A 26985-nucleotide genomic window follows, 5' to 3' on the forward strand; every position below is an offset into this window, starting at 1 on the left:
GACTCCAACAGATCTGAGAGAGACAAAAACAAACGTTAGATGCCAGAACAGCGCTCTTAACTTCATACCAACAAATGGAGCTCAACAGAAGGGTTCATGAAGTAAAAATGCCATATCTATCATGAAATAATTTAAAATAAACATATATAAACAAAGACCTACCATGAACTCTGAGATTGTCTGCGTGTTTGAGACTCGTGCTGAATTCCTGGTGAACTACTACACTACCCATAATCCTGAAGCATGACTCTCCAATCAGAATAGTCGCTGCATGCATCGTTGTAGTGAGTTTATGGTGCTAGCTAGGCAATGTTAGCTAATGTTAACATGGGATATTGTATATCGTTAAAACAAGAGAGTAATGATGTCTTCTATTTTATTTCAAATGGAGAAGATAAATGGAAAAATACTTCTGGAAACATGAGGGCTTTTATCCCTGAAAATATGAACTGGAATGAAAGAACTAGCATGCTGCTTATTGCATCCGCTGCAAATACTGTTTACTGCAGAGTATTTTTTTAATGATATGCAGAATGCAATGAAAGATCTTTCAATCGTTGTTGTCAGATGACCATATTATGTTGCATGTTTAAATTAGCAGGTGGCGTTCCAGTTTAAGAACATAAATACTTTATTTAGGTAATTAATAATTTAGCTAATTTTGTGTAAAACTGTCTTATCTTTTGGCATTCTGATTGAAGTCGACACTTTGGAAATGCAGAGTCGCATTGCATTGTAGGATGCAATATCACACAGTGTGCTCTGGTTGTTTAACGCACATTTTGGCAAAATGCATAGATCATACAAGTACTGCATGCAAATAAAACCATTTATACATGCTGCAAATATAGTATGAGTAGTTCTGTATTGCAAACATAGCCCTGAACAAATGCTGACTGTCATCTCTCGACTCTAAATTAGTAAACACGTGGACAAAATGATTCACTGGAGCAAATAAGAAAGACAGTCTGTGATTGGTTAAGATTTTTCACTTCCTCCAATCACTGATCACTCAAAGGAAATGCGCAAACCTTTCAAGGTGTGTTTGAAAAGCACACAGACTTGAACCCTTCCAGGTTTTGACGAGGGAATCTTTGCTGCAGTATTAAATGAGTTGTCTGGACTCACAGTCGTGTTTCATCATGTAGCTGTGAGTGTCTGAATTTTGAACTGATAAATACTGCATATGTGTATATCTGTACGTGTTATGCAAAACTGTATGTATTAGTCTTACTATAAGTATACAGTACTTGTTTGTGTGTTTATATTCCGCTTAAATCAAATAAATATGAAGGTTTCGTGCTTTAAAACTGTTTCTCTAAACTTCAGATAGCAATATAGTAATTTCCTCTGTGTACACTGACTCAGTGTGTAATTAAAACTGGATTACAATTTTTTTTTTTTTTTTAATGAATGAATGAAAGAAATGATGAAATGGAAGAACTGGATGTAACCATAAAATTAAAACTTGAATTTTCTAAAAATATAATCACAGAACATAGTACATACTGTACATGACATGATCAGAAAAGATTCAAAACAGTGCTGAATGACAATAACGATAAAAACATTACAAATAAACATACAGATAATAAAATGAGATGTATAAATGAGCAGATCTTGATGTGTGTTACACAATATGAATTAAATAGAGTGGCAAGCAGCATTTACGGTGCCAAGCACACTAACGGCATGTAATGAAGTATGATTGGACAACACTGATTATAAGAAAAGTGGTTCATTATAACTTTTGACCAATAGGTGGCGCTATTACCAAATGTATGTGTTGTGGTCAGTGTGGTGACTTATTGGGACTCAGCATGACCCAAGGAATCAGATTAGGCCTTACGATTCAAAAGTTATAGGCCGAAACATGTGTGCAACTTAACTTTGAACTGTTGGTGGCTCTAGAGGGTTTGAGTTAGATACCCCAAATTTGGGACAGTTACCTCTAAGACTGTCCTCTATCAGTGTGCCAAATTTCACAACTTTCCTCCAAAGGGTTCTATGGGCTGCCATTGACTCCCAGCCAGAAGAAGAATAATAATAAGAAAACGAACAGACGCATCATCGGTGCTTGACCCCTAATTAATGACACAAGGAACAAAAACATATCTGGTTTCTGGTCAACATTATTTCCAACAGGACTCTACTCTCTTGCTGATGCACAGTTACACACCTAAAAAATCTCATCTCCAGCGAGAAGGACCTGGCTGCAGCCCGCAGAATGGGGCGGGGCTACATGTGTCGCTACGCCCATAACTTACTCTCATTAGCTGGTTCATCTTTCATAGGCATACATGGTAGAAGATATGGTCATTGTTGATGCGTCAATATGAAGGTAAATCAGTAGCGAAATTCGAGAGCTTGCATATTTGGATTTGAGTACTTGTACAATAAGTATGTGTACTTGTAAGTTGAAATTTACACTCACAGCACCGAAAACTTGTAAAACTTTGTATCATTATTACTTCGTTTCACTGATGTCTGTTCTAATATATTTGACACAGTTTAAGAGCGATTTTAGCGGTTTCACAGGGTAACATCTGTTTTTTGGCGTACTGAAAAAATATTTATTGCCGTTTCAGGGATAATAGGGATTTGGTATATCAATAGTATTGCACACATTTTTGGAGCGAGAAGGAAAGAAAAATCAAAAGACTCAGACAGGTGAAAGCACTGCAACAATCTCATACTTAAGAATGCCATAATCAAAACAAGCAAGTGCAAACCCCCCCAAATATTTTTACAATGATCAATGGAAACATGTAAATGCTTCACGCTGCAGCCCCCCAGTGTTCAAGCCAAATCGACGCCCTTGGTTTTGACTGAATTATTAAAATGCAGTGTAACAAAAGGCGAACAGAAGAGAGTAATGGGAAAAGATGCCTTAAATTTACACAGGATATGATATAGTAAACTTCACACTATGAAACATCTTTTATGGAATTAACGAGAATACAGATCTTAGTCAAACAATGGCATGCATTTAAAGCAAATTTGGTCAATGAATTAATCTATTATTGATTATGCAAATGAATCACTCATGATGAGCTGTTTAATACATATGGCAGAAACTGGGAAATGCATGATGGCACTCGCTTTGCCAATCGCACATTACTTATGTATGAATGAATGAATGACATGGGCTTTAATTGTATTTTGTCTTCCCATATTAGGATATTATCGTACATTCATTTAGGATCATTATGTCTTTATTACTTTCATGAGAATTGGAGTGAAAATGTCATTTAAGCAGATGGTGCTGTTTCTTTTATTTTTATTTCCACTCTATAATGATATTAAGGAATTAACATTTTATAATAATAATTCGTAATTCATTTCTCTAACCGTGCATTATATATTAAGGCTTTGGGAAACTGCACGACTTTGGGTTTACAGATTTGAATGACAGACACATAAACAATTAATTTGTTCATCAGTCCATGCCACTCAGTCCTACTACATTTGTTTGCAATGACCCGTTTGGTACAACACAATTTCATATCACGAGCCATAATCAAAGTTATTTCGCTAAACTATTTTTACACGAACTACTGCCGCATTTCCTATCATGTACACATATGAAAGACGAACGAGCCAATGAGAGTACGTTGTAGGTGGAGTGACACATGTAGCCCCGCCCCATGTATTGCCCCACCCCATTCTAGGCTGCAGCCAGGTATACTTGTCTCCAGCTGCAGTGAGATTACAAAACTTTACATTACCAGAGTTAGCGATAATAACTGACAAGAAATGCACATTTTATAATCAATGTACTTTTCAAAAGTAACAACTTTAACGTATGTTACTCTTTAAAATTACACCATAATACAATAGATATTTGAAAAGTGACTTTTTCAAATAAGTAATACGATACTTTTCTTTTTAAGTACTGACAAATGCAATTGAACACACCTCCCTTCCCTGTCTTCCAAGCAAGCTTTATCACTATGATCACTTTAAATAAATAAATACAAATAATAATAATAAAATAAGTAAACAAAACTGCATGATTCTTCAAAAATTCTCCTTTGTATTTGACTGAAAAAAAAAAATACAGCATGTTGATATGTAATGACAAGAGGGTGAGAAAATAATGACAGAATTCCTTTAACATTCACGAGTGTATGATATTTGAAGTGCTTTTGTAGTTTTACTATATATCATTATTTTGGATATCATCATTATCATAAACTCTATATTATTATTATGCAATAAATATTGTCATCTTTTGCATAAAAGACCTCAATATTTAATTATTTTTGTAACGTGTACAAATTGCAGTTCACTATTCTGTACCTATACTGACTTTGGTTCGTGCACCAGTACTGTAAGAACACTGTATTTCATATACAGCATACAAACATAATGAATTTTACATTACAGTGACAGTCATTATATTGTATGCTGTAAACTACTGTCATTTGTTTAACAGTAATTTTACTGTGGTATGAAATGCTGATATTTGTAGCCAGAACGTTATGTTGATTTTACGAAACATTTTACAGTGTAGCGCTGCAGCTGGAGTCAGCCAACTGCAATTAATGCAATTATTTTTTTCTTTATTATTATTTTTTTTCTCCCCAATCTGGAATGCCCAATTCCCAAAGTGCTCTAAGTCCTCGTGATGGCGTAGTGACTCACCTCAATCCGGGTGGCGGAGGACGAATCTCAGTTGCCTCCATGTCTGAGACCGTCAATCCACGCATCTTATCACGTGGCTTGTTGAGCGCGTTACCGCGGAGACATAGTGCGTGTGGAGGCTTCACGCTATTTTCCGCGGCATCCACGCACAACTCACCACGCGCCCCACCGAGAGCGAACCACATTATAACGACCACGAGGAGGTTACCCCATGTGACTCTACCCTCCCTAGCAACCGGGCCAATTTGGTTGCTTAGGAGACCTGGCTGGAGTCACTCAGCACACCCTGGATTCGAACTCACGACTCCAGGTGTGGTAGTCAGCGTCAATACTCGCTGAGCTACTCAGGCCCCCCAATTAATGCAATTATAAAAAATGTGTATAAAAATTAATTAGCAACATTGTAAATAAAAAGACTTCTACTGCATGAAAATATGTCTGCACTAAAACGCACTTGAAGAATAAGGATCTATTCGTTTCTCTTTTCCACGATGTGTGTTTTGTGTGTGTGTGTGTGTATTGGATGCATTTGAGTTCATGTCTGTTTGATATCTGTGAGTTGTGTGTCAGTGTTGTGTGTATTCTCTGTCAGTGGTGTGTGTGTGTCTGTGTGGTGTGTGTTGCTCCTCATGGGCAGCTCCAGTTGTAGTTGTTTCCAGAATCGTGAGGAGAGCGGAACCGATTTCTCTCCCTGCCAGCGTATGAGCGTCAGTGCCAGCCGGGCGCGCCGCAGCTCTTTGACCCAGCTCTGCCTCCGAACTGGTTTAAACTGGATCAGAACCACCCTGAGGCTGCCACCATGCAGCATGCTGGTTAACCCGGCCTGCAGCTCAAGCAGGGCCTGCGTCCCGTGGACGGCACTACACGGACTGACAACAACCACCAGCCTGCGACTCTGACTCACAAACCTCAGTGTATCATCTGTTATAGCTACACACACACAGATAAACATTAATACAGTCACACTCACAGAGACATGCCCAAACATGCACACCAGGGTCAGAAATTAACCTGCTCTTAGGGCAAAAATGACAAAAAATGCTTCATAAAAGAGGGGAGAATTTTAAGAGTGAACTGATTTGAATTATTTTACCATATTTAACTTTTAACATTTGAAATATTTCATAATTTTCTATTTTAGGTCTATCTAGGTAAATGTTTAATGCCTCTGCAGACACTGTAGTGACCTGTAGCTGTCAGATATCTGTATTCACCGTCTCAGAGACAAGTGTTGTTGAATGTGTAGATAACATGTGTTGGCTTTTCATGAAAAATACTAAAATAAGATCTGAGATTACAACTCTGGTGCAGTTTTGGGCTGTTGCCCGCAATTTTTCACACTCAAATTTAAAAGCTCACCGTTCACACATACTGTGGACTAATTGCAAAAAATTGGTCTCATTTTTCAGAAAACCCCCAAATAAAAATAAAAAAAGACTCCAATTATTCATAAATAATATTGTATGTGTTTTTGTTGTTGTTGTCCTAACTTTTAAACATGTAATTCTGGTTTTGTTCACTCTACCTTACTTTGAAAAGTCTCATTTTATTCCACTAGATGGCAGCAAGCACTAGAAAATTTTTTTTTTACTCTATCACAGTCCATCACAATATACAGATCTGAAATGTACAGATGTGCTCGTCCATAGACATTCAGTCTAATTTTCAGTTAATGCGCCACCCTCATTATTTTATTGAATATCTCGGCCTCTGAGTAGACTAGAGGCTCAATCTAGGTGTCATTAGAAAGCTGAGATCCTCCGATTTGCGATGATGTATAAAAATGTATCATCAATAGTCAAACAAATATTTTTCTCGGGATTTGTTTAGCATGCTTTTCCTTCTTGATGGCATATTTTGTTCTGGACATCTAAGATATAACATTGGATTATTCAGCTAAGCAAGCTCACAGACAAGTAAACAATGGCTCATTGTTTAGAAGACTCCCTAAGGTAAAAGCAGATATAAAGTTTTTGGCTATTTGGGGCTTACAGCAGCAGTTATCAGAGTGTAAATGAGACGTTTGTATTTGATGACTTACAGAAATCATATTTCACTTTGTGATTCTTTTGAAAATCTTTTGAACTGTGGTATCAGGGCAACAAAATAAACTGTACAGTACAATCCTGAGAATGAGAGCTTTCATTTGATATATGACTTGTCCATTTAGGTGCTATGTGAAGGACCTCATATAAATATTTCTACCTCATTACCTCAAGGGGGCGCTAATTTTCAAAGTGAATATTTTGAGGCATTATTTTGTTATTTTAAGAAACATAAATGCAGAAGTGATGGTTGTCTCTGAAAAGTACAGATTCTAAGCTTTCAAATGATACCTCATATGCCTGACTTCTGTATACGGAGACTTTAACATTTAAAGCGTAAACGTTTTTCGCGATATAGCGCCCCATTTTGAAGCCGCAATTTGTGAATGCAGAATGATCGGATCCGATTTGAGCTCTGAATGCATTGAAATCAAAGCTGTCATTTCAACGCGTTAACTCAGTGCAATTGTTTATATGGAAAAATAATGCATAAAAAAATTGACGCAATTAATCACGGCAGCGTAATAAAAAATTTTCCTAACAATAAAGCAATTCGGGCATGAAGTGCCAGCTCCATGTTTTAGCGTTTCTCAATCTGCAGGGGGCAGTAGGCGCAACTCCAGCTGTACAGACTCTACTGGACGGAGGGAGTGCAGGAGTCTCGAGACACATTTTTTTTTACGTTTCAAACTACTTTTATCTTGACAAAGTGTCCATAAAAATGCAGCATTTACAGTATGGCTAGAGACACTGGAAACCAGTAAAATGCAACGCAACCACACCGAGATGCTCCAAAGTGTCCGTCTGATGTGTATGTACGCTTGTGTACAGACGGAACGCAAAACGCATCCTAAAAACATCTCTGTAGGCCAGTGATTATGTTTAATGATATGGAAATTAACCAAATTATATTTTAGCCACTTTTTGCATTATATAATAAATGCTTAATCAATTATCTGAATTATTATATTTACTATATATAATATTTATAATTATTTTCAAAATGTATATTGAGTATCAAATACTGATATTTGATATTGTGATTCATTGTGATTAATTCAATTAATTACATCAGCAAATTATGTAATTAATTAGATTGAAATATTTGTATCAGTTAACAGCTCTAGTTGAAATATTTCAGCTTGTGCGACTAGACCATATCGACCGCCTGACCGGATGTGATGTTTCCCATTCAAAACAATAAGCAGTGAGAAATATCAACAGCTTTTGTCCAAAACTCTATTTTAAACACATGCTACTTCGGCAGATTGGACAGTTATGAATGAGGACGTCAGAAATGCTCATTTACATTGCAAATACAGTATATCACAAAAGGCTTATGTATTAAATGTGTAATTACATGTGTACATTTGTCATTTATTTCTGCACATGCAAAACCTTCAAAAACCCTATTTGCTGAATTAGTATAATAACAATAATAATAATAAATGATTCCATAATAATAATAATAACTATAATAAAAGTAATCATAATAATAACAACAATAAAAGGTGCTGTACATGATTTTGCACATTCTCATAGTATTATAGTTGCAGCAAATTATTGAGGCTTAATGCCATTTTTTTGCCATGTTGTTCATAACAGTTGTCAGTTGAGGGCGCTATTTTGCTGCTGTTGTTTTAACAACCCTTTCTACACGATGTCGGTCTCAATAAAACTCATTTGGTATTTTTGGAGTGCGGGTTTTGGAAAGAGGGGGCGTGGCTAATCCAATGGCTCAGTCTCGTGGAAGTAGATCGGCAAAAATTTAATTAAACATTACTTGAAATGTCAAGTTTTAGGCTTATAACTCAAATATCTATGTTCCTCTAACTTGTACGATTAATGTTTATAACTAAAACTTTTGAGTGCAAAACGGAGGCTATGAGGAATACCCATAATTCCTTGGGTTTTGCTTGGTCAAAGGGAACATAAGGGGGCATTTAAATAGTTGTTATTAAGAATTAATAAGAGGTTTTAGCTCTTTTGTAGTATTCTTTAGTTGTTTTGTGTGATGTCATCATTAGGGTGATCTGTGTCCAAGTTGGACCATGTTAAGTAGAAACAACAACATTTAAATAGCAAACCTGAGTTTACTTAAATAGTTAAGTTCATTCTATATGATCACCAAGTTAAGTGAACTTAACTACACAAGTTTTGGAGAAACCGTTACTCAATTCAACTGAGTAAAGTCAACTTATTAGGGTTTTAAGTGATTACACAGTAATGTCATTTTGAAGTTTAAGAAAACAACATCACAAAACCAACAACCTTATTACGGTTCTTTCAAGGTTTTTGGTTTTTCTATGTGTCTCAAGGGACTGCATGCTCTCGATTTGTGTGCTTCCTCTTTTGCAACAAATGCAATCCATTGCAAGCAAGTTTAAATTGATCATGACTGCCACTAGGAGGTGAAATGAGACAGTTGCATGTGAATGTCTGAGACATTGAAACAGCGGCATAAGAGACTGCATAATTATTGCAAATGTGTTCTATTAGAGCGTTTATTGTGTAATGATATCTTGTGCATTATTTAGAGCTACATTTAAGCTACTTTTTTTAGCTACTCTAAATTAACAGCCCATATGATTCAGATTGAGAATATTCAATTCAATCCAAGCATGAAAATCAAATATTGCCCGTTATTGTAAAGGTTAATTTCTGACACTGATGCAAATACACATCTGTTGTACTCACTCCCTCCTGGGAGACTGTCCCGGTCGAATATACAAACAGAGTAACCGAATTCTGTCTCCAGAACTCGACGCAACGTGGACAGCACAAACTCTTCCTCTTCACTGTTCCGGGCGTACGAGATGTACACGTCATACTTCTTATCATCTAAAGATAGACAGACAGAAAGGGATGGTTATGACTTGATTTGGCCCAATAACTCAGGGGGAAAAATTCTGTAAATTTGGGTGTATGGCTTCAGAAGACTTGGAATATAGTGCATGAGTTTTACGAACTACTTTTAGGATACTTGTATGGTGTTCATTCATTTTTGGAGCTTGATAGCCATGGATTGGATGGAAAAGTGCAGATGTCTCACCTGTGTAGCTCTCATCAGATCCAAACCAGGAGCGGTACAGCAGCAGAAGTTCAAGCCAGAACACGTGATAGATGACAAACATCATCAACATGAGGGCAAGAGTCACACCTAACCCACAACCCAACTCCAGAGTGGGGACATACACTACACACACATAAAAAAAAAGACTGTACGTACACACAAGAAAAATATTACGGCTAAATCTGGCAAAACCTCCCTTTAGACTATGTGAACAATAGTGTGATATTTCACTGGTCAATTTTAGCCGAACAGAAAAAATCCGCTGAACAAAAAATGCTTCAATTTTAAGAGAATAAAAAATTAAAAGCTAAATGTGTTCTTAAAATGTGTGTAAAATGCATTAATTGCTTAAAGGAACAATTCACCCAAAATTGAAAATTCTCACATCATATACTCACCCTCATGCTATCCCAGACGTGTATGACTTTCTTTCTTCTGCTGAACACAAATGAAGATTTTTAGAAGAATATTTCAGCTCTGTAGGTCCATACAATACAAGTGAATGGTGGCCAGAACTTTGAAGCACCAAAAAGCACATAAAGGCAGCATAGAAGTAATCCATAATACTCCAGTGGTTAAATCCATGTCTTCAGAAGCATTCAAATTGATTTTGGGTGAGAATAAACCAAAATATTATAAAAACATAGTATCAATTAGACTTCCTAGCATCATCTAGTGCTCTGCGCATACGTCAAGCACTAGGAAGTGTAATCGAGCTTGAAATAATGATCTCCAAGGAGACTGCTGATGTCAGGATTACCGGTAATAGTGAAAAATTTAGTTATATTTTGGTCTTTTCTAGGGATGCACCAATCCAATACCTGGATCGGTATCGGCTCTGATATTTACGTTTTTAGACGGATCGGGTGTCGGTCTGACGAGCCCGATCCAAATCTAATACTGTGTGTTAGTCATGTTACTGTCAAGCTCCAAAAATGACATAAAAGCACCATAAAAGTACCATTAAAGTAGTCCATATGACTCGTGCATTTTATTCAAAGCCACTTAAAGTCATGCAACAGCTTTGTGAAATGTAAAAGGCTGCATTTAATAAGTAAATATACAGTATACATGTGCAGTGCGTTTTAGTGAATGCCACTGCTCTGTTGACACACATACATAACACGCGCAGACTGGTGAGGTGGTCACAGCTATTTTCAGCCCTCAGAGCTTGCGGCTATTTTCATATTTCAGCGCTAGTCACAAACAACATCTCAGATGTAGATGCTCAATAGTTTGGTTCACTTATCATTGCATTTAGAATTGCACCAGAGGAGCATTTAACCAGAATTTGAACAAGAAGTGAATTAAACTACTGTGAACTAGCCTACATACAGACACTTACATGACTTGCTGTAGTGTTCAGACCGTCAAAATAAAAGCTTAAGTGTTTTAAAGTTAAAGGTGCATGGGGCCTGAGTAGCTCAGCGAGTACTGACGCTGACTACCACCCCTGGAGTCGCGAGTTCGAATCCAGGGCGTGCTGAGTGACTCCAGTCAGGTCTCCTAAGCAACCAAATTGGCCCGGTTGCTAGGGAGGGTAGAGTCACATGGAGTAACCTCCTCGTGGTCGCGATAAGGGGTTCTTGCTCTCAATGTGGCATGTGGTAAGTTGTGCGTGAATCACGGAGAGTAGCATGAGCCTCCACATGCTGTGAGTCTCCGCGGTGTCATGCACAACGAGCCACATGAATAATAGTCAATAATAATAATAATAATTATTATTTATTAATATTATCATTGTTTGTTTACAAATTACAACAATATTTAAGTTGAAAGGGTTCCAAAAAATAACTAGTCTTTTCTCACCTAAAACTGATTAGATAGTTTCAGAAGACTGGATTAAACCACTGGAGTCTTATGGATTACTTTTATGCTGCCTTTATGTGCTTTATGGAGCTTCAAAGTTCTGGCCACCATTCACTTGCATTGTATGGACCTACAGAGCTGAGATATTCTTCTAAAAATCTTCATTTGTGTTCTGCTGAAAGAAAGAAAGTCATAAATCTGGGATGGCATGAGGGTGAGTAAATGATGAGAGAATGTTTAGATTTCTGGGTGAACTGTCCCTTTAAAATGTGGGTAAATAATAAAACAAATGGCTGCTTTTATTTTAACTCATCTTTACATATATATTTTTACAAATGCTTTTGCAATGTAGGGCTGTTTTGAACCATGTGAGTAAAGCTATATGAATCTGAATCTGTGTGCATTTGTGTGTGTGTGTTTACGTTCTGCTTTGAGTACAGCTCTACTGGTGTTGAAGCCGCGACTGTTTCTGGCGGAGCATTGAAACTCTCTCTGCAGGTCATCAGCTGAGAAATCCATCACGTACAGGAACCTCTCTTTTATCTGATCACCATAATATCCAGACACAAACCTGAAAACACAAACACACACACATTCAATGAAACACACAAGAGACAGCCAGAGAAAGTGAGAGATGTATACTGCGGTCTGTACTCAGCCTCCGGTGAGGTGAATCGTGAGTCGGCGAGTTGTTCCACAGTTTTGTTATCAATAGTCCACCAAATCTCTTGCTTTTCGTCATTTAGGTAAGGCAGCTTTACTCGACAGGACAGTTCCGCCCTTCCACCTGAAACAGCAACACAACACCGTCTAATCATGCGTAATGCAGAAACTAAGTCCAAGAACTGCAAGTTTCTCAGAGTTTTAATATGCAATTTTTTTCCCATCAAAACTGTTGTGATTCAGTTCACAGTGTCTGCTACAGTTGTGTGCAGGGGCTAAATTGGGCCGGCTTGGTTCCGGTTCCATTACGGCACTTTTGATTAAAAAAAGAAAAAGAAAAAAAAAAACAACTATCAGCTTGTTTGTCAACTGATTCCATTTCTTGTACGATCCAGTTTTTGTTTTATGCATTTCACACATTGCGTCTCCTTTTATCGAGTATGCTTGCACAAAAAAAATTTTGTTTAATTTGCCAACGATGGTCGAGGTGGCATACTCGAGATCGGCACAGTAGAACAGCACGAGACAGCGCGCCCCTGCATAGATGGCAGATATTATTAAACATTATAATTTAATTAGGGCTGTCAATCAATTAAAATATTTAACTGAATTAATTACATGATGTGCCGATTAATTAATGTGAATAAATCGGGGGCCTGGGTAGCTCAGTGGTAAAGACAATGGCTACCATCCCTGGAGTCTCAAGTTCAAATCCAGGGTGTGCTGAGTGACTCCAGCCAGGTCTCCTAAGCAACCAAATTGGCCTGGTTGCTAGGGAGGGTAGAGTCACATGGGTTAACCTCCTCGTGGTCGCTATAACATGGTTCTCGCTCTCAGTGGGGTGCGTGGTGAGTTGTGTGTGGGTGCCATGGAGAATAGTGTGAAGCCTCCACACGCGCTACATCTCCACGGTAACGTGCTCAACAAGCCACGTGATAAGATGCGCGGATTGACGGTCTCAGACACAGAGGCAACTGAAATTTGTCCTCCACCACCCGGATTGAGGCGAGTCACTACGCCACCACAAGGACATAGAGCACACTGGGAATTGGGCATTCCAAATTGGGAAAAAAAAAAAAAAAAAACAATAAAAATTTCATCAAATAAATCACAATTAATGTCAATATTTACTGAGATGGCCCCCAAATAAACTTAATTTAGTATATAATAATTCAAATAATTATACATATTTTATAAATATATGTACATTATAATAAATATTATAATTCAGATAATTTAAATACATCATATAGTTATATTGTGGCAACAGACAAGTTAAGCATTTTTATTTTCTACAATACAAAAGTGACTTTAACCTCCTGAGACCCGAGCGTGACTGCTGTGCATTTTCCATTTCCCTTTTTGATTTGTAATTAGTAGCCCTTAAAAAAAATGTGCAAAAAAATCAAATAAAAACATTATAGAGCAAATGGTTTTCCTAAAAATTGCTGTCCTCATATGTGGACAGCGGGACTAAGTTATGACATTTTAAATACACACTAAGCTATAGAAAGTCTAATTTTTTTTAATCAAATTGTTTATGTTTCCAGGAGTGCTGGTTATTCATGTTTTTGAGATGTTACAGACATTACATCAGAAATTAGCATAATTAATTCTGATTCAAAGTAATGTCCAGCATCATCCAATCACTGTCAATCATGTTCAAATAAAATGATACATTATAAATTCTGAATCTATGTACTGATTATCATTGTCACATGTCTGTCAAACATGTTGAGTGATCCAAACATCATCTGCAGCCTGAAACTGAACTTTTGATCAGATTTTAGGAGTGAATGCACTTAACTGCATAGAGAGCTATAGGATGCTCCCTTGCTCCCTATTTAGTGAATGACTTAACCTCCAGTGTGCTGTCTGTCTGCACTGGTCTCAGAACAGTTTGAAATGCACCTTATTTTCATCCTAACTCCATATAAACCCTCTGAAAGCAACATTTTCAGCTTTTAGATGAACCCATTTATTCTCAATGTGATAATGCACAGTAAATATAGGATTTCTAGCAGTGTGGCGTTTTTTTTAAAAATGGCATAGCGAATGAAACTACAGACTATAATCTTTTGACTCATTAAACAGTTTTAAATGTTAAATATTAATTCGGTTTCTTACCAGATGTACAGAAGTTTTGTTGCCGTTTCTCCGCTGTGGTCAGCGCCATGTTGTCACATGACTATGTGCGTTGAAAGTTTAACACTTTAATGATAGCCCAGAGTCTCCAGAACTGAGATTTTATTTTTCAGTTTAAATGAATTTAAATTATGCATTGTGTATAGCGAAGCCAAAATACAACATGTACTACAACTGCAACACGTTTAAATCGTTTTCTGCATCTTTAGTCATAAGCGTTGTGTTTTTAGGATGTGTCAAGTAAAATTTAGTTTGAAACGTAGAAACAGACGTCTATCTGTGGAATTATGTGCTGCATGTTGCTCTAGTTTGTCTGACGAGGTGTGTTGCCTGTATAGCTGGAGCGCTGACTGCCCCCTACTGCAGGCCTGTACATGCAGCTTGAATTGGTCCTATGGTCAGAGCATTCCTTATTGTGGAATTCACATATGGATCGAGGGCACGATTAATAATAATTAATAATTTGATTTTTAAAATTTGCGTAATTTTTCATATAAGTAATCATACATAATTAATGTGTTAAATCGACAATTCAACATTTGTATTTATTTATTTATTTATTTTATTTTTTCTCCCCAATTTAGAATGCCCAATTCCCAATGCACTCTAAGTCCTCGTGGTAGCGTAGTGATTCGCCTCAATCCGGGTGACAGAGGACAAACCTCAGTTGCCTCCACGTCTGAGACCGTCAATCCGCGCTTCTTATCACGTGGCTTGTTGAGCGTGTTACCGCGGAGACATAGCACGTGTGGAGGCTTCACGCTATTCTCCACGGCATCCACACACAACTCGCCACGCGCCCCACCGAGAGCGAGAACCACATTATAGCGACCACGAGGAGGTTACCCCATGTGACTCTACCCTCCCTAGCAACCGGGCCAATTTGGTTGCTTAGGAGACCTGGCTGGAGTCACTCAGCACGCCCTGGATTCAAACTCGTGACTCCAGGGGTGGTGGTCAGCATCAATACTCACTGAGATAACCAGGCCCTGACAATCCTAAATTTAATATAAAAACTTTCAATTCAAATGACATAATCAGCATAACTAGCAGAATAACAATTTTTAGGGTTACCCCACCTCCAAAATACCAATTTAACCCCTGGTTGAGTGTAGTTTTTCACCATTTTTAATAATAAAAAAATACATCTTGTTTAACTGCTGTAAACAAACGTTGCAATTCTGATACGCTGGGTCTCTCAGGGTCTACCCAGCAACCACAAGATCCATGGAAACATTTCACCTAACAACAAGCATGTAAAAAAACATGAAAGAACCCAGTCCCACTCACCCAGAGTGACGGAGTAGATCTGATCTTTAGCAGGATTCAAAATAAGGGGCTCTTTATTGCCAATATCAGCAACTACAGGAGAGAAAGAGACAGAGAAAGTGTGTTTATGATGATCCAATAATGTGCTCCGGTAGCCCCACTGGCAGTGCTTCCAATGGCAATGTCAAAGGTCAATTCCAACACCGCACAAAAACATGATCTTATTCAGTATTTTTTTCATGTTTTCCAGTAAAAATATCTAAAACATCCTTAAAACAAGATACATTTACTTGGAAAGCAAAATTACACCAGAAATGAAGTCTTATTGACAGAGAAATCAAAAAAAAAAAAAAAGTCCTATATGCCAATGGGGAAATAAAAATAAACATAATAGACGTTAATCGCAATATGCATTTCGTCATATCCGGCTCCAGTTAGTAGCGTTATCAAACTTCAGCTAACTTTTAACAATAAATGTCAACATTTTAAGCCATTTCTTAAGCTTGACACAGCATGTCTCTGCATGACTCTGGGGTTGAAAATATTCCTTTAATTGAACAATATACACTGCAATGAAAAAATTCTCATTGTTTACTCTGTACAATATATACTGGGTAACTCAGCGAGTATTGACGCTGACTATCACCCCTGGAGTCGTGAGTTTGAATCCAGGGCATGCTGAGTGACTCCAGCCAGGTCTCCACAAAAAAATGCACCAGAGTTGCTTTAAATAAAATTAACAATTTTAAGAGAAGAGCAAAACAAGATGAGGTGAGAAGAGGAGTTATCCCTTTACCAACAGCTGTGACGTTTAGTGTGCGTGTGAAATTGAGCATGCGTCCGTTCATCTGGTATGAAACCACACATGTGTAGACACCAGCGTAGGGATCCAACATCCTGTAGATCACGACATCATCACCTTTCAGCTCTCTGTCCATTGTAAACCAAAAGCCATCAGTCCTGCACCACTACAGAGAGAGAGTAAGAAAGAGAGCGGTGGATGAAACTTCATGTTTATGAATGTAGATAAAAAACACTAGACACTTTCACACTTTCACATTTAAAAACTCCTGTAAAGTGACTATGACGAGGAGGAGGGCGGGGCCGGGCCGTGAGTCCGCAAGGCCGGCCCCCAATCAGGCTAATCAGCCGAGGAGAGGGATAAAGGCGAGCTGGATGCGGCAGTTCGGGAGAGAGAGAGCCACACGCAGCTGCCATGTGTGTGTTTGTGTTTTGTGTCGGAGGGGCTCGCTACCGGCCGCCAGAACGCAGAGGGGCATTCCATCCACCAGGGGTCGGAGGACTCGCTCAGGTCCGCCTGGGGAGGAGCGGCTGTCATCCACCAGAAGGTGGAGGTGTGTCGGGGAACCGGCGAGCAATTTTTTTTCTCTCTCTCCTCATTCTCTTTATCACTGTCGCTCCGCCTTGCCCTTTCCCTTTCTTCTTTTCCCTCCCCTTGTCTCCCTCCCAGGTCTCGAAAGGCGGGGAAAGCCTGTCGGCAGGCGTGGCTGGGGGGGGGGGGGGGGGGGGGGGCGGGATGTACGTCATGCCGGGGGTTCCCCAGCCTGAGGCAAAGGAGGGAGGAGTGTGATGAAGAGGAGGGCCAGGCCGTGAGTCCACACACCTGGCCCCCAATCGGGCTAATCAGCCGAGGAGAGGGATAAGGCCGAGCCAGATGCGGCAGTTTGGGAGAGAGAGAGCCACATGCAGCTGCTGTGTGTGTGCTTGTGTTTTGTGTCTTTTTGTTTCATTACACATTATTTTGATGGTTCGTCCGGTTCCTGCCTGACCATAAAAATGTAAATTTAAACAACTATACAGCATGAGTTTTAACAGAAGAATTAAAGTAAGTGATTTTATAAAATTATAAGCTTCACATTTCTGCCTTTAAACCTTTGAAAAATTGACCCCATTGACTTCCATTGTAAGTGTCTCACTGGAACCTCCATTTTTGCTTTTTAAAAGAAAAGGAGGGACGAGTCGATATACTTTTTTGTGGTAATCAACAATATGCTGCAAATGCTGTCGATTGAGCTTAACCCTCCAATTGCGTGCATACACCTTTTGCATTCGCGGGTCAATTTTGACCCGGTGGAATTCAAGCTTATAAATCATATTTTTTGGCATGTTAACTAACAAATTAGTTTTAAGAAATATGATATATATCTTACCACTTCTATGCAGATGATACACAAATATATCTCCCCCTGCAGCCTGGAGTGAATAGTTCTTTTAATTTGTTGTTGTTATGTTTAGAAGAGGTTAAAGGTTGGCTGGGTCAAAATCTTCTCCAGTTAAATGAGAAGAAAACAGAGATCATTATCTTTGGATCTGATGTATGTGATGTAGATATTACCAGTGGCTTAGGGCCATGGGCCGCTCATCTGCAAAGCCAAGTGAATAATCTGGGTTTCAGCACTAAAATTTGACAAACTAAGAGCCACTTTTTATCAACTAAGAGCCATTGCCAAAATGAAATAAATTTTGTTATTCGGTGATCTGGAGAAAGTTGTACATGCCTTTATCTCTTCCCGCCTCGACTACTGCAATGCCCTTTTCTTAGGGACTAGTCAGTCATCTATGTCACAGTTGCAGCTAGTCCAAAAAGCGTCTGCTAGGCTGCTCACTAATACTAAGAGAAGGGACCGGTATTGGCTTCACCACATTGGTTACCGGTACAGTATAGAACTCAATACCAGCTCCTGTTACCTCACTGAGCTTATACATTTGCATTATTCATGTAGATCATTAAGATTGGCCAATCAATTTCTACTGACTGTTTCCAGATCATGCTTAAATCTCAGAGGGGATCGGGCTTTTTCAGTTGCTGGTCTGAGGTTGTGGAATGGTCTACCTCTTGAGATTAGATCCTACACTTCACAAATCACGTTTAAAAACTTTTAATGGCTTTTAATACTGGATGGACTCTGAGTGCTGTCTTTTTTATGCTTGTTTTCATTTTCTACTGTTTTGGTTATTGTGTGATTTGTGTTTATAGTTGTTTTTGTATTTTATTTTCAATGTAAAGTGACCATGAGGAGGTTACCCCATGTGACTCTATCCTCCCTAGCAACCGGGCCAATTTGGTTGCTTAGGAGACCTGGCTGGAGTCACTCAGCATGCCCTGGGATTTGAACTCATGACTCCAGGGGTGGTAGTCAGCGTCTTTACTTGCTGAGCTACCCAGGCCCCCCTCTTTTGTAAACTAAATGTACTTAATTTACTTGCATGAACTGCCGAATGTTGATGTGTGAGTATACTGTAAGCTGGTTCGGCATCAGATGACTGCAGAGTAAAATGTGGACAATTTCCTTTTTCAAGCCCAATTTAGACTAATGTGTGCATGAACTTTTGCTCTCACCACACCCCCTTTAGACAGTAGTACCTTTGATTTAGTTTATTTGTTATGTCTGTCCTGTCTATTTTGTACAGGAAGGTGTGTGTGTGTGTGTGTGTGTGTGTGTGTGTGTGTGTGTGTGTGTGTCTGTGACTGTATGTGTATGTGTGTGAGCAGTCCAAGTGAGAGACAAAAAAGTGTGTGAGAGACTATGGGAAAGAGGTTAAATGTAAGTGAAATGCTTATAAGAAAAAATCTAATTAATAGATGTTCAAAAAAATCTATATAATATCATGTGTAAAGCCACAAATGATGCCCGGGTCAAAATTGACCCGCAAATGCAAAAGATGTAAAAAAATTTTTTTTAAATGGTTATATCTCTTAAACAATTTTATTTAAAAATCTGAAATAAAATGCATTATGTGTATTTTGATAGTCTTGACAAAATCACAACGTTTGGTTTCTGTACTAAAAACTATGTGGCATTTAAAAATTATTATATACCTCTCCTGGGTCAAAAATGACCCCAACCCAATAGAATGGTTAACTTGTACTGAACACAGAAAATTCCTTTAATCAGTTTAAACTCTCATCTTTTAGGATTTAATATACTTGTAGTAACAAAACCTGACACACACACACACACACACACACACACACACACACACAGTTACTCACATGGTACCAGGTGACGGAGTGTGTGCTGTTGGGCAGTGTGAGTGTGTGCAGATCAGGACAGGTGAGGGTGCGTTCACTTTGGAACGGTATAGATATGTTCAGGTGTGGTCGAGCTCTAAAGTCACACTCTCCATCCCGATGAATCACCTCCAACTCCACACCGATCTTTACACACGATGAAATGTTGCTGCCACAGACAAATACACACAATATTAGCATTTTATCTACAGAATGATTTCATTAGGGGTCCAAAAACCGAAGGTGTAGTATTTCTATTGTATTTGTACTGATTGTCTTCTTATTATTATTACCATAAATACAACAATTATCCTAATTTTTCTGCCCTAAAAGTGTCTACAGACACCAAATTTGGCAGGGTGGTCCCAAATCCCTCCCACTACTGAAGTGTTCACACACACAACCATCCGATCCTAGGTGCACTATAATAAGCACTTTTACTTTATCGCTAATATCTTCGCAACCGTTTAGGAATCAAAATTCCTAAACGGGGGGGCTTGAGGGATGGCTACAAATCCCTCCCCCGCCCACCATTTGGAAAATCGGACCACTCTTCCATTCTGCTTCTGCCCGCTTACAGGCAGAAACTGAAACAGGAAGCACCCACCCTCAGAACGATCCAGTGCTGGTCGGACCAATCAGACTCTACGCTACAAGACTGTTTTGATCGCACGGACTGGGAGATGTTCCGGTCCGCCTCTGATGACGACATCGAGCTTTACGCTGATAGCGTAATGTGCTTCATCAGAACGTGTGTAGAGGAAGTGATTCCGACCAGAACTGTGCGAATCTATCCGAATCAGAAGCCGTGGATCAACAGCGATGTTCGCGCAGCACTTAATGTGCGGACCTCCGCTTTTAATTCCGGGAACGCGGAGGAGCATAAACAAGCCAGTTATGCCCTCCGAAAAACTATCAAAACAGCAAAACGCCAGTACAGGAGTAAGATTGAGGGACAGTTTAACACCACCAACTCTAGAAGCATGTGGCAGGGAATTAACATCATCACGGACTTTAAAGGGAATAAAAACTCCGCCATGAACACCGCTGCCTCTCTCCCAGATGAGCTAAATACTTTTTATGCTCGCTTCGAGGGAAATAACACCGCCCTCGCGGAGAGAGCTCTCACGGCCGAAGCTACAGAGGTTAGTTCACTCTCCGTCTCTGTAGCGGATGTAACCCGATCATTCCGACGGGTGAATATCCGCAAAGCCGCGGGTCCAGACGGCATTCCGGGCCGCGTCATCAGAGCGTGCGCGAACCAGCTGGCTGGTGTTTTTACGGACATTTTCAACCTCTCCCTCTCTTTGTCTGTAGTCCCCACATGCTTTAAAACATCCACCATTGTGCCTGTTCCAAAACAATCGAAAATAACTTGTTTAAATGACTGGCGTCCTGTTGCTCTGACCCCCATCATCAGCAAATGTTTTGAGAGACTAATCAGAGATTACATCTGCTCTGTATTACCACTCAATCTTGACCCGCTGCAGTTTGCTTACCGTAACAACCGCTCCACTGATGATGCCATTGCATCTACAATACACACTGCTCTCTCCCACCTGGAAAAAAAGAACACTTATGTGAGAATGCTGTTTGTAGACTACAGCTCAGCATTCAACACCATAGTGCCCTCCAAGCTAGATGAGAAACTCCGGGCTCTGGGCTTAAACAGCTCGCTGTGCAGCTGGATCCTGGACTTCCTGTCAAGCAGACGCCAGGTGGTTAGAATAGGCAGCAACATCTCCTCATCACTGACCCTCAACACTGGAGCCCCGCAGGGCTGTGTTCTCAGCCCACTACTGTATTCCCTGTACACACATGACTGTGTGGCAACACATAACTCCAATGCCATCATTAAGTTTGCTGATGACACGACGGTGGTAGGTCTGATCACTGACAATGATGAAACAGCCTACAGAGAGGAGGTGCACACTCTGACACACTGGTGTCAGGAGCACAACCTCTCCCTCAACGTCAGTAAGACAAAGGAGCTTGTGGTGGACTTCAGAAGAAAAGACAGAGAACACAGTCCCATCACCATCAATGGGGCACCAGTGGAGAGAGTCAGCAGCTTCAAGTTCCTGGGTGTCCACATCACAGAGGAACTCACATGGTCCGTCCACACTGAAGTCGTTGTGAAGAAGGCTCATCAGCGCCTTTTCTTCCTGAGACGGCTGAGGAAGTTTGGAATGAACCGCCACATCCTCACACGGTTCTACACCTGCACTGTGGAGAGCATCCTGACTGGCTGCATCTCCGCCTGGTACGGCAATAGCACTGCCCACAACCGCAAAGCACTGCAAAGGGTGGTGCGAACTGCCAAACACATCATCGGAGGTGAGCTTCCCTCCCTCCAGGAAATATATACAAGGCGGTGTGTGAAAAAAGCTCGGAGGATCATCAGAGACTCCAGCCACCCGAGCCATGGGCTGTTCTCACTGCTACCATCAGGTAGGCGGTATCGCAGCATCAGGACACGCACCAGCCGACTCCATGATAGCTTCTTCCCCCAAGCAATCAGACTTCTGAACTCTTGATCTCCCACGATCAAAATACATCATCCCTGCACTTTATTACTCTTTTATCTCACACCGGACTGTCATAAATTATATTACTGTCATTATATTATGTCTCTCTTAACAACTGACTATCAACCGACAGCCTGAATGTCAATACAGTACAATACTGTACATTCTATATATATACTTTTTTCATATATATTTTAATTTTTATTGAATAATGTGTATCTATATAGTATCTATATAGTAAAAAACAAAACAAAAAAAAAAACAAAAAACAAAAACAGCATATTGTATACTGTGCAATGTATGTTATTATTGTATATTGTTGAGTGTAATTGTGTATAACAGATGTTTAAATTGTGTTGTGTTAATTTGATGTTTTAAGTTGTGTAATTATGTATAACAGATGTTTAAATTGTGCTGTGTTAATTTGATGTTTTAAGTCGAGTTTAATTATGTATAACAGATGTTTAAATTGTGCTGTGTTAATTTGATGTTTTAAGTCGAGTTTAATTATGTATAACAGATGTTTAAATTGTGTTGTGTTAATTTTATGTTTATTGTAGATTGGCGTATGTCTCATCACTGTCACGACTGCTATGTTGATCGGAACTGCACCCAAGAATTTCACACACCATTGCACTTGTGTATATGGCTGTGTGACAATAAAGTGATTTGATTTGATTTGATTTGATTTGAAATTCAAACTTAATCGTTCAGAAGATATTAGTTGATAAGTAAATTTGCGCCACGGCAAAAAAATTTATTTGCTTATATCTTCTAAACCAAAGTTGTTGTTTTTTTTTACTTTTTAATGCCAAGGACCCCGAAATATGACAATCACCTTGCAAGTGGACCCCTCCTAAAATATATAAAGGACGCTATATTTTTTTTTGTATAAAAACCAGAGAAAAATGTTAAGTTTGGAATTAATAGGACAATTTATATAATTTGCTTTTATATTGATATTGTACTTAAGCCCTTTGAGTCATCTTGGCTGGACAGCCACTTCTAGTGAGAGTACCCACAGTACTAAATCGCCTCCATTTATAGACAGTTTGTCTAACTGTGGACAGATGAATATCTAAACTCTTCCTGATAACTTTGAAACCCTTTCCAGCTTTATGCAAATCAATAGCTCTTGATCGTAGGTCTTCTGAGATCTGTTTTTTGCGAGGCATGGTCAACGTAAGCAGATGCTTCTTGTGAATAGCAAACTCAAAATGTTTGAGTGCTTTTTATAAGTCAAAGTAGCTCTAACCCACACCTCCAATCTCGTTTCATTAATTGGGTGCAGGTTTGCCAACTCCTGACTCTAATTAGCCTTTTTTGCCGTGTTTAGCCTAGGGGTTCACATACTTTTTCCACAGCACTGTGAGTGTTTAATGGGATGTGTTCAATAAAGACATGAAATATTATAACTGTTTGTGTGTTGTTAGCTTAAGCACATAGTTTGTCCATACTTCTGCCTTTGATGAAGATGAGATCACATTTTATGAGCAATTATTGCAGAAAAACCAGCAAATTCTAAAGGGTTCACATACTTTTTCTTGCCACTGTATATTGTGATTCTGGGACACAAATAGGCCCCATTTTTCTAAAAAGGATATTAAGGATATTGTACAGCTGTATGCTTAATTTTATGCACCAGTTAGCAATGGGTGCGAAATAACATTCTTTTGTATATATTTACATATATATTTGAGTGTGTATGTGTGTTTACCGGAGCATACAGATGTACAGTCCAGCATCCTGCTCTGTGGCCGGTTGAATCCACAGATATTCTCGGTCTTTGTGCAGTGTGTGTAGTTTGAGGTTGATGGGCTGCTCCAGCTCGTGTGTGTGTGTGTGTCTGTACCACAACAGTGACAGACTGCTGTTCTGAATCTGACTGTAGATGTAGAGCGTCGGATGAGAGAAGAGAGGACAGTACAGCCACGCCACCTCTCCATCATACACACGCACCGATCCCTCACTCCACACGCCCCAGTCATAACACTGCACATCTGAAACATTGAATACATACAGAATCAGAATCAGAATCATCGTTATTTTTTATGTCTACTAAGGAACTTTAGGAGAAAAATCTGACATAAAGTTGATTCTTAAATTAAACATAACTAAGAGAATGCAATTATGTCACAGAGCTATGAAAGTGCAACCTCTGAGCACATACATTAAACGCTCAAACACACTTTTTCCGAGTACACGCACGCTTATACCCTCAAACACACACATTCTTGCGTGCAATCAATATTCGGTAATTGAGCAATGAAAATTAATGATGTGAACATGGTGTAAAAGCTAAAACATTAAAAAGGCTGAATCAATTACAGCTTAAAATTCACACATCAGCAACTAATGCGTCGATAAAAAAATTCATACCTAAGAGCTACTGTATCTTCCTCTCTCTCTCACACACAAACACATACACAAACACTCTTTCAGTAAAATAATGAAAGATAAGGTGATTGGTTTGAGTTTTGTGGTAAAATGCTGACCGTGCTAATGTCAAACTCAATTTAAATAAATTACCATCCCGAATCAGACTGACACTGCATATAACTCACTCTGCGAACACACACACACACACACACGTTGTATGCATAAACACACAGGCGAGTTGTCAAAAAGGCAATATCTCAGTAGTAACTATTTTGGAGTGAAAGGTCCAATTGCGCAATCAGTGGTATTGTATTTTGGTTTTAAACAACTACTTCAAACACTATGAAAGCCCTAAACCGTACTGTGAAAAAAAAAAAAAATTCACTAGGTTCACTAGTGCCTTCTTGAGTCTATGTCCTACAAATTTTTGTCTAAAAAGAATGAAAAAAGCACTATATCACTAGCAGCATTGGTGAATGTCATCAAACAACCAGAAATAACTGGTACAGCATGCTGTTAGCTAGCAAGCAAAAAAACAAACAAAACAAAAAAACATTTAAATAGTACATTTTCTTTATCGTCATATTTTTAATATAGCTCTTGGGTAAACAAGCGAACATATTCAAACCACACTGGCATACATTAAGACAAGGGTCAACTATATTATGAAGGCAGATTTTTACCGAAATGTTTAAATGTGTTTTTAGGACAAAGGTATTTTGCATGAAAGTCAGGTCGGCATGTTGCAACATTTTTTTAGGTTGTCACACCTGTTTGAAATGTACACAATATTTGTAGTTTTTTTGAGTTACCTTTTCCATTTTTGTCATTTCATGAATCATTTAATGCTTTATAATTGTTTTACTTTTTATATTTAGCTGAAAAGCCAATAAAACAGCTGTTTAATGCAGGAGTAGATTTAAAGACAAGCGATTCCCCTTCACCCCACAATGTTCACATGAAACCTACACCCCTGGTTTTATGGCAGGATCCGTTGTGACAACTTGCCCCATATAGTGTGACAATATGCCCGCAATTGGGGGAAGTTGTCACAAAAGGTCAACGTGTGTTTAATGAACGGTATCTTTTTTCCATGGCAATATTGTTAAAAAAGGTCAATGGATATTTTTGTGGCCAAGACTTCAAGGTATGTGGCTCTGTAGAAATTGACATTAAAAAATAAACCCACCCTGAGAAATATTCACTGGAGTAGAACATGTGACAGCTAGCCGCCGTTTTCTCTATATACACATATATTAGTGAGGAGGACATCTCATAAATGCAATGGTTGTAATACAGTTAAGGATATACTATATCCTAAACCTAACCGCACACAAACGTATTTATATAAGTTGATTTAAAGCAAAATATGATTCACTGTATTGATTTAGAAAAATAAATCCCTTTCACACATCCACACATGTTTGTTTTTCAATCATGGTGGTGATTTTTCACTGACTTCTGTTGTTTTATACTGAGCTAATAATGTTATTTATCCCCTAACCCTAAACCTAACCCTCACAGAAACAGCATTTTTACATTTTAATAAAGACATAATTTAGTACGTTTTTTTAAGCAGTTTTCCTCATAGGAACCTTTGGCTGCTCCACACATTGTCAGAGGAGGGACGTTTGGTCACATACAATGTAGACAAAACCTGACACACACACTCACACACAGGCAGGTGATGCCTGGAACTCTCTATGGGACGGACAGAAAGATTGGTGGGCCGGGCAGAGGTGGGGGTGTGAGGTGCAGCGGTGTGTGTGTGTGTGTAATTGGTCTGTCACTTTCCGACTGGGAGGGGATTAGTCTTCCTATTAGGAGTGTCTTAGTACAAACGCACACACACATACATACCCGCAGAACATTATAAATTACCCCTTCTGGAACAATCCGTTTCCTGTACCGCAGAGGGAAGCATTTTTAATTAACCCCTGTTTCCAGAGGTAGAGCCAGCCCATAATCCCATGTCTGCACTTTACACACACGTGCACATACACCCACCCACCTGCATGAAAATATTATGACATATAACAGCACATACGATACAGCTACCTCCTGCCCACATTCACACTATGGCTGTGTCTGAAAACTGAAAAATGCTGCCTTTGCAGGCAATAAACTGAGATAGGAAGGCATCAAGGCACACATACAAATTCAATGTTTGCGTCACATCCTGTCTACTTAAATGCCTTCATCGGGTTCGTTGTCTTGGTTATCTTTAGATGTTTTAATTTTGTAGGATTCATAAAACTTTTTCTAAAAACAGTTTTGTGTTTCAAAGGATTTGTAACACCTCAGTTATTATTTGGACCTCGTTTTGGAGGATTCTGTCTTCTTTAATCAGTCTTCTGGCTTGGTTCCTATATCATTCAAAACTGCTTCAATAAC

At 39.0% G+C, this 26985-nt stretch overlaps 2 protein-coding genes across 2 annotated transcripts in view; both read right to left on the reverse strand.

Annotated features, from left to right (window-relative positions):
• LOC127422623 (uncharacterized) overlaps positions 1-2086 on the reverse strand; it is a 2988-nt gene extending 902 nt beyond the window's left edge. Inside the window, exons 1-2 of the mRNA XM_051666368.1 lie at positions 1950-2086; positions 1-13 (exon numbers count right to left, since the gene is read on the reverse strand). The exon at positions 1-13 is cut by the window's left edge and continues 902 nt beyond it. Of these exons, the coding sequence (XP_051522328.1) occupies positions 1-13; positions 1950-2019 (83 nt within the window). The 5' untranslated portion in view covers positions 2020-2086. The remainder of the gene's footprint in view (positions 14-1949) is intronic.
• Positions 2087-5175: 3089 nt separating this feature from the next.
• LOC127422594 (interleukin-1 receptor accessory protein-like) overlaps positions 5176-26985 on the reverse strand; it is a 35983-nt gene continuing 14173 nt past the window's right edge. The window contains exons 4-12 of the mRNA XM_051666254.1: positions 23930-24212; positions 19667-19853; positions 16448-16619; positions 15673-15744; positions 12229-12361; positions 11997-12145; positions 9745-9888; positions 9390-9533; positions 5176-5577 (exon numbers count right to left, since the gene is read on the reverse strand). Of these exons, the coding sequence (XP_051522214.1) occupies positions 5183-5577; positions 9390-9533; positions 9745-9888; positions 11997-12145; positions 12229-12361; positions 15673-15744; positions 16448-16619; positions 19667-19853; positions 23930-24212 (1679 nt within the window). The 3' untranslated portion in view covers positions 5176-5182. The remainder of the gene's footprint in view (positions 5578-9389; positions 9534-9744; positions 9889-11996; positions 12146-12228; positions 12362-15672; positions 15745-16447; positions 16620-19666; positions 19854-23929; positions 24213-26985) is intronic.

This window comes from Myxocyprinus asiaticus, chromosome 31 (genome assembly GCF_019703515.2).
Source record: "Myxocyprinus asiaticus isolate MX2 ecotype Aquarium Trade chromosome 31, UBuf_Myxa_2, whole genome shotgun sequence".
Lineage (NCBI taxonomy): Eukaryota > Metazoa > Chordata > Actinopteri > Cypriniformes > Catostomidae > Myxocyprinus > Myxocyprinus asiaticus.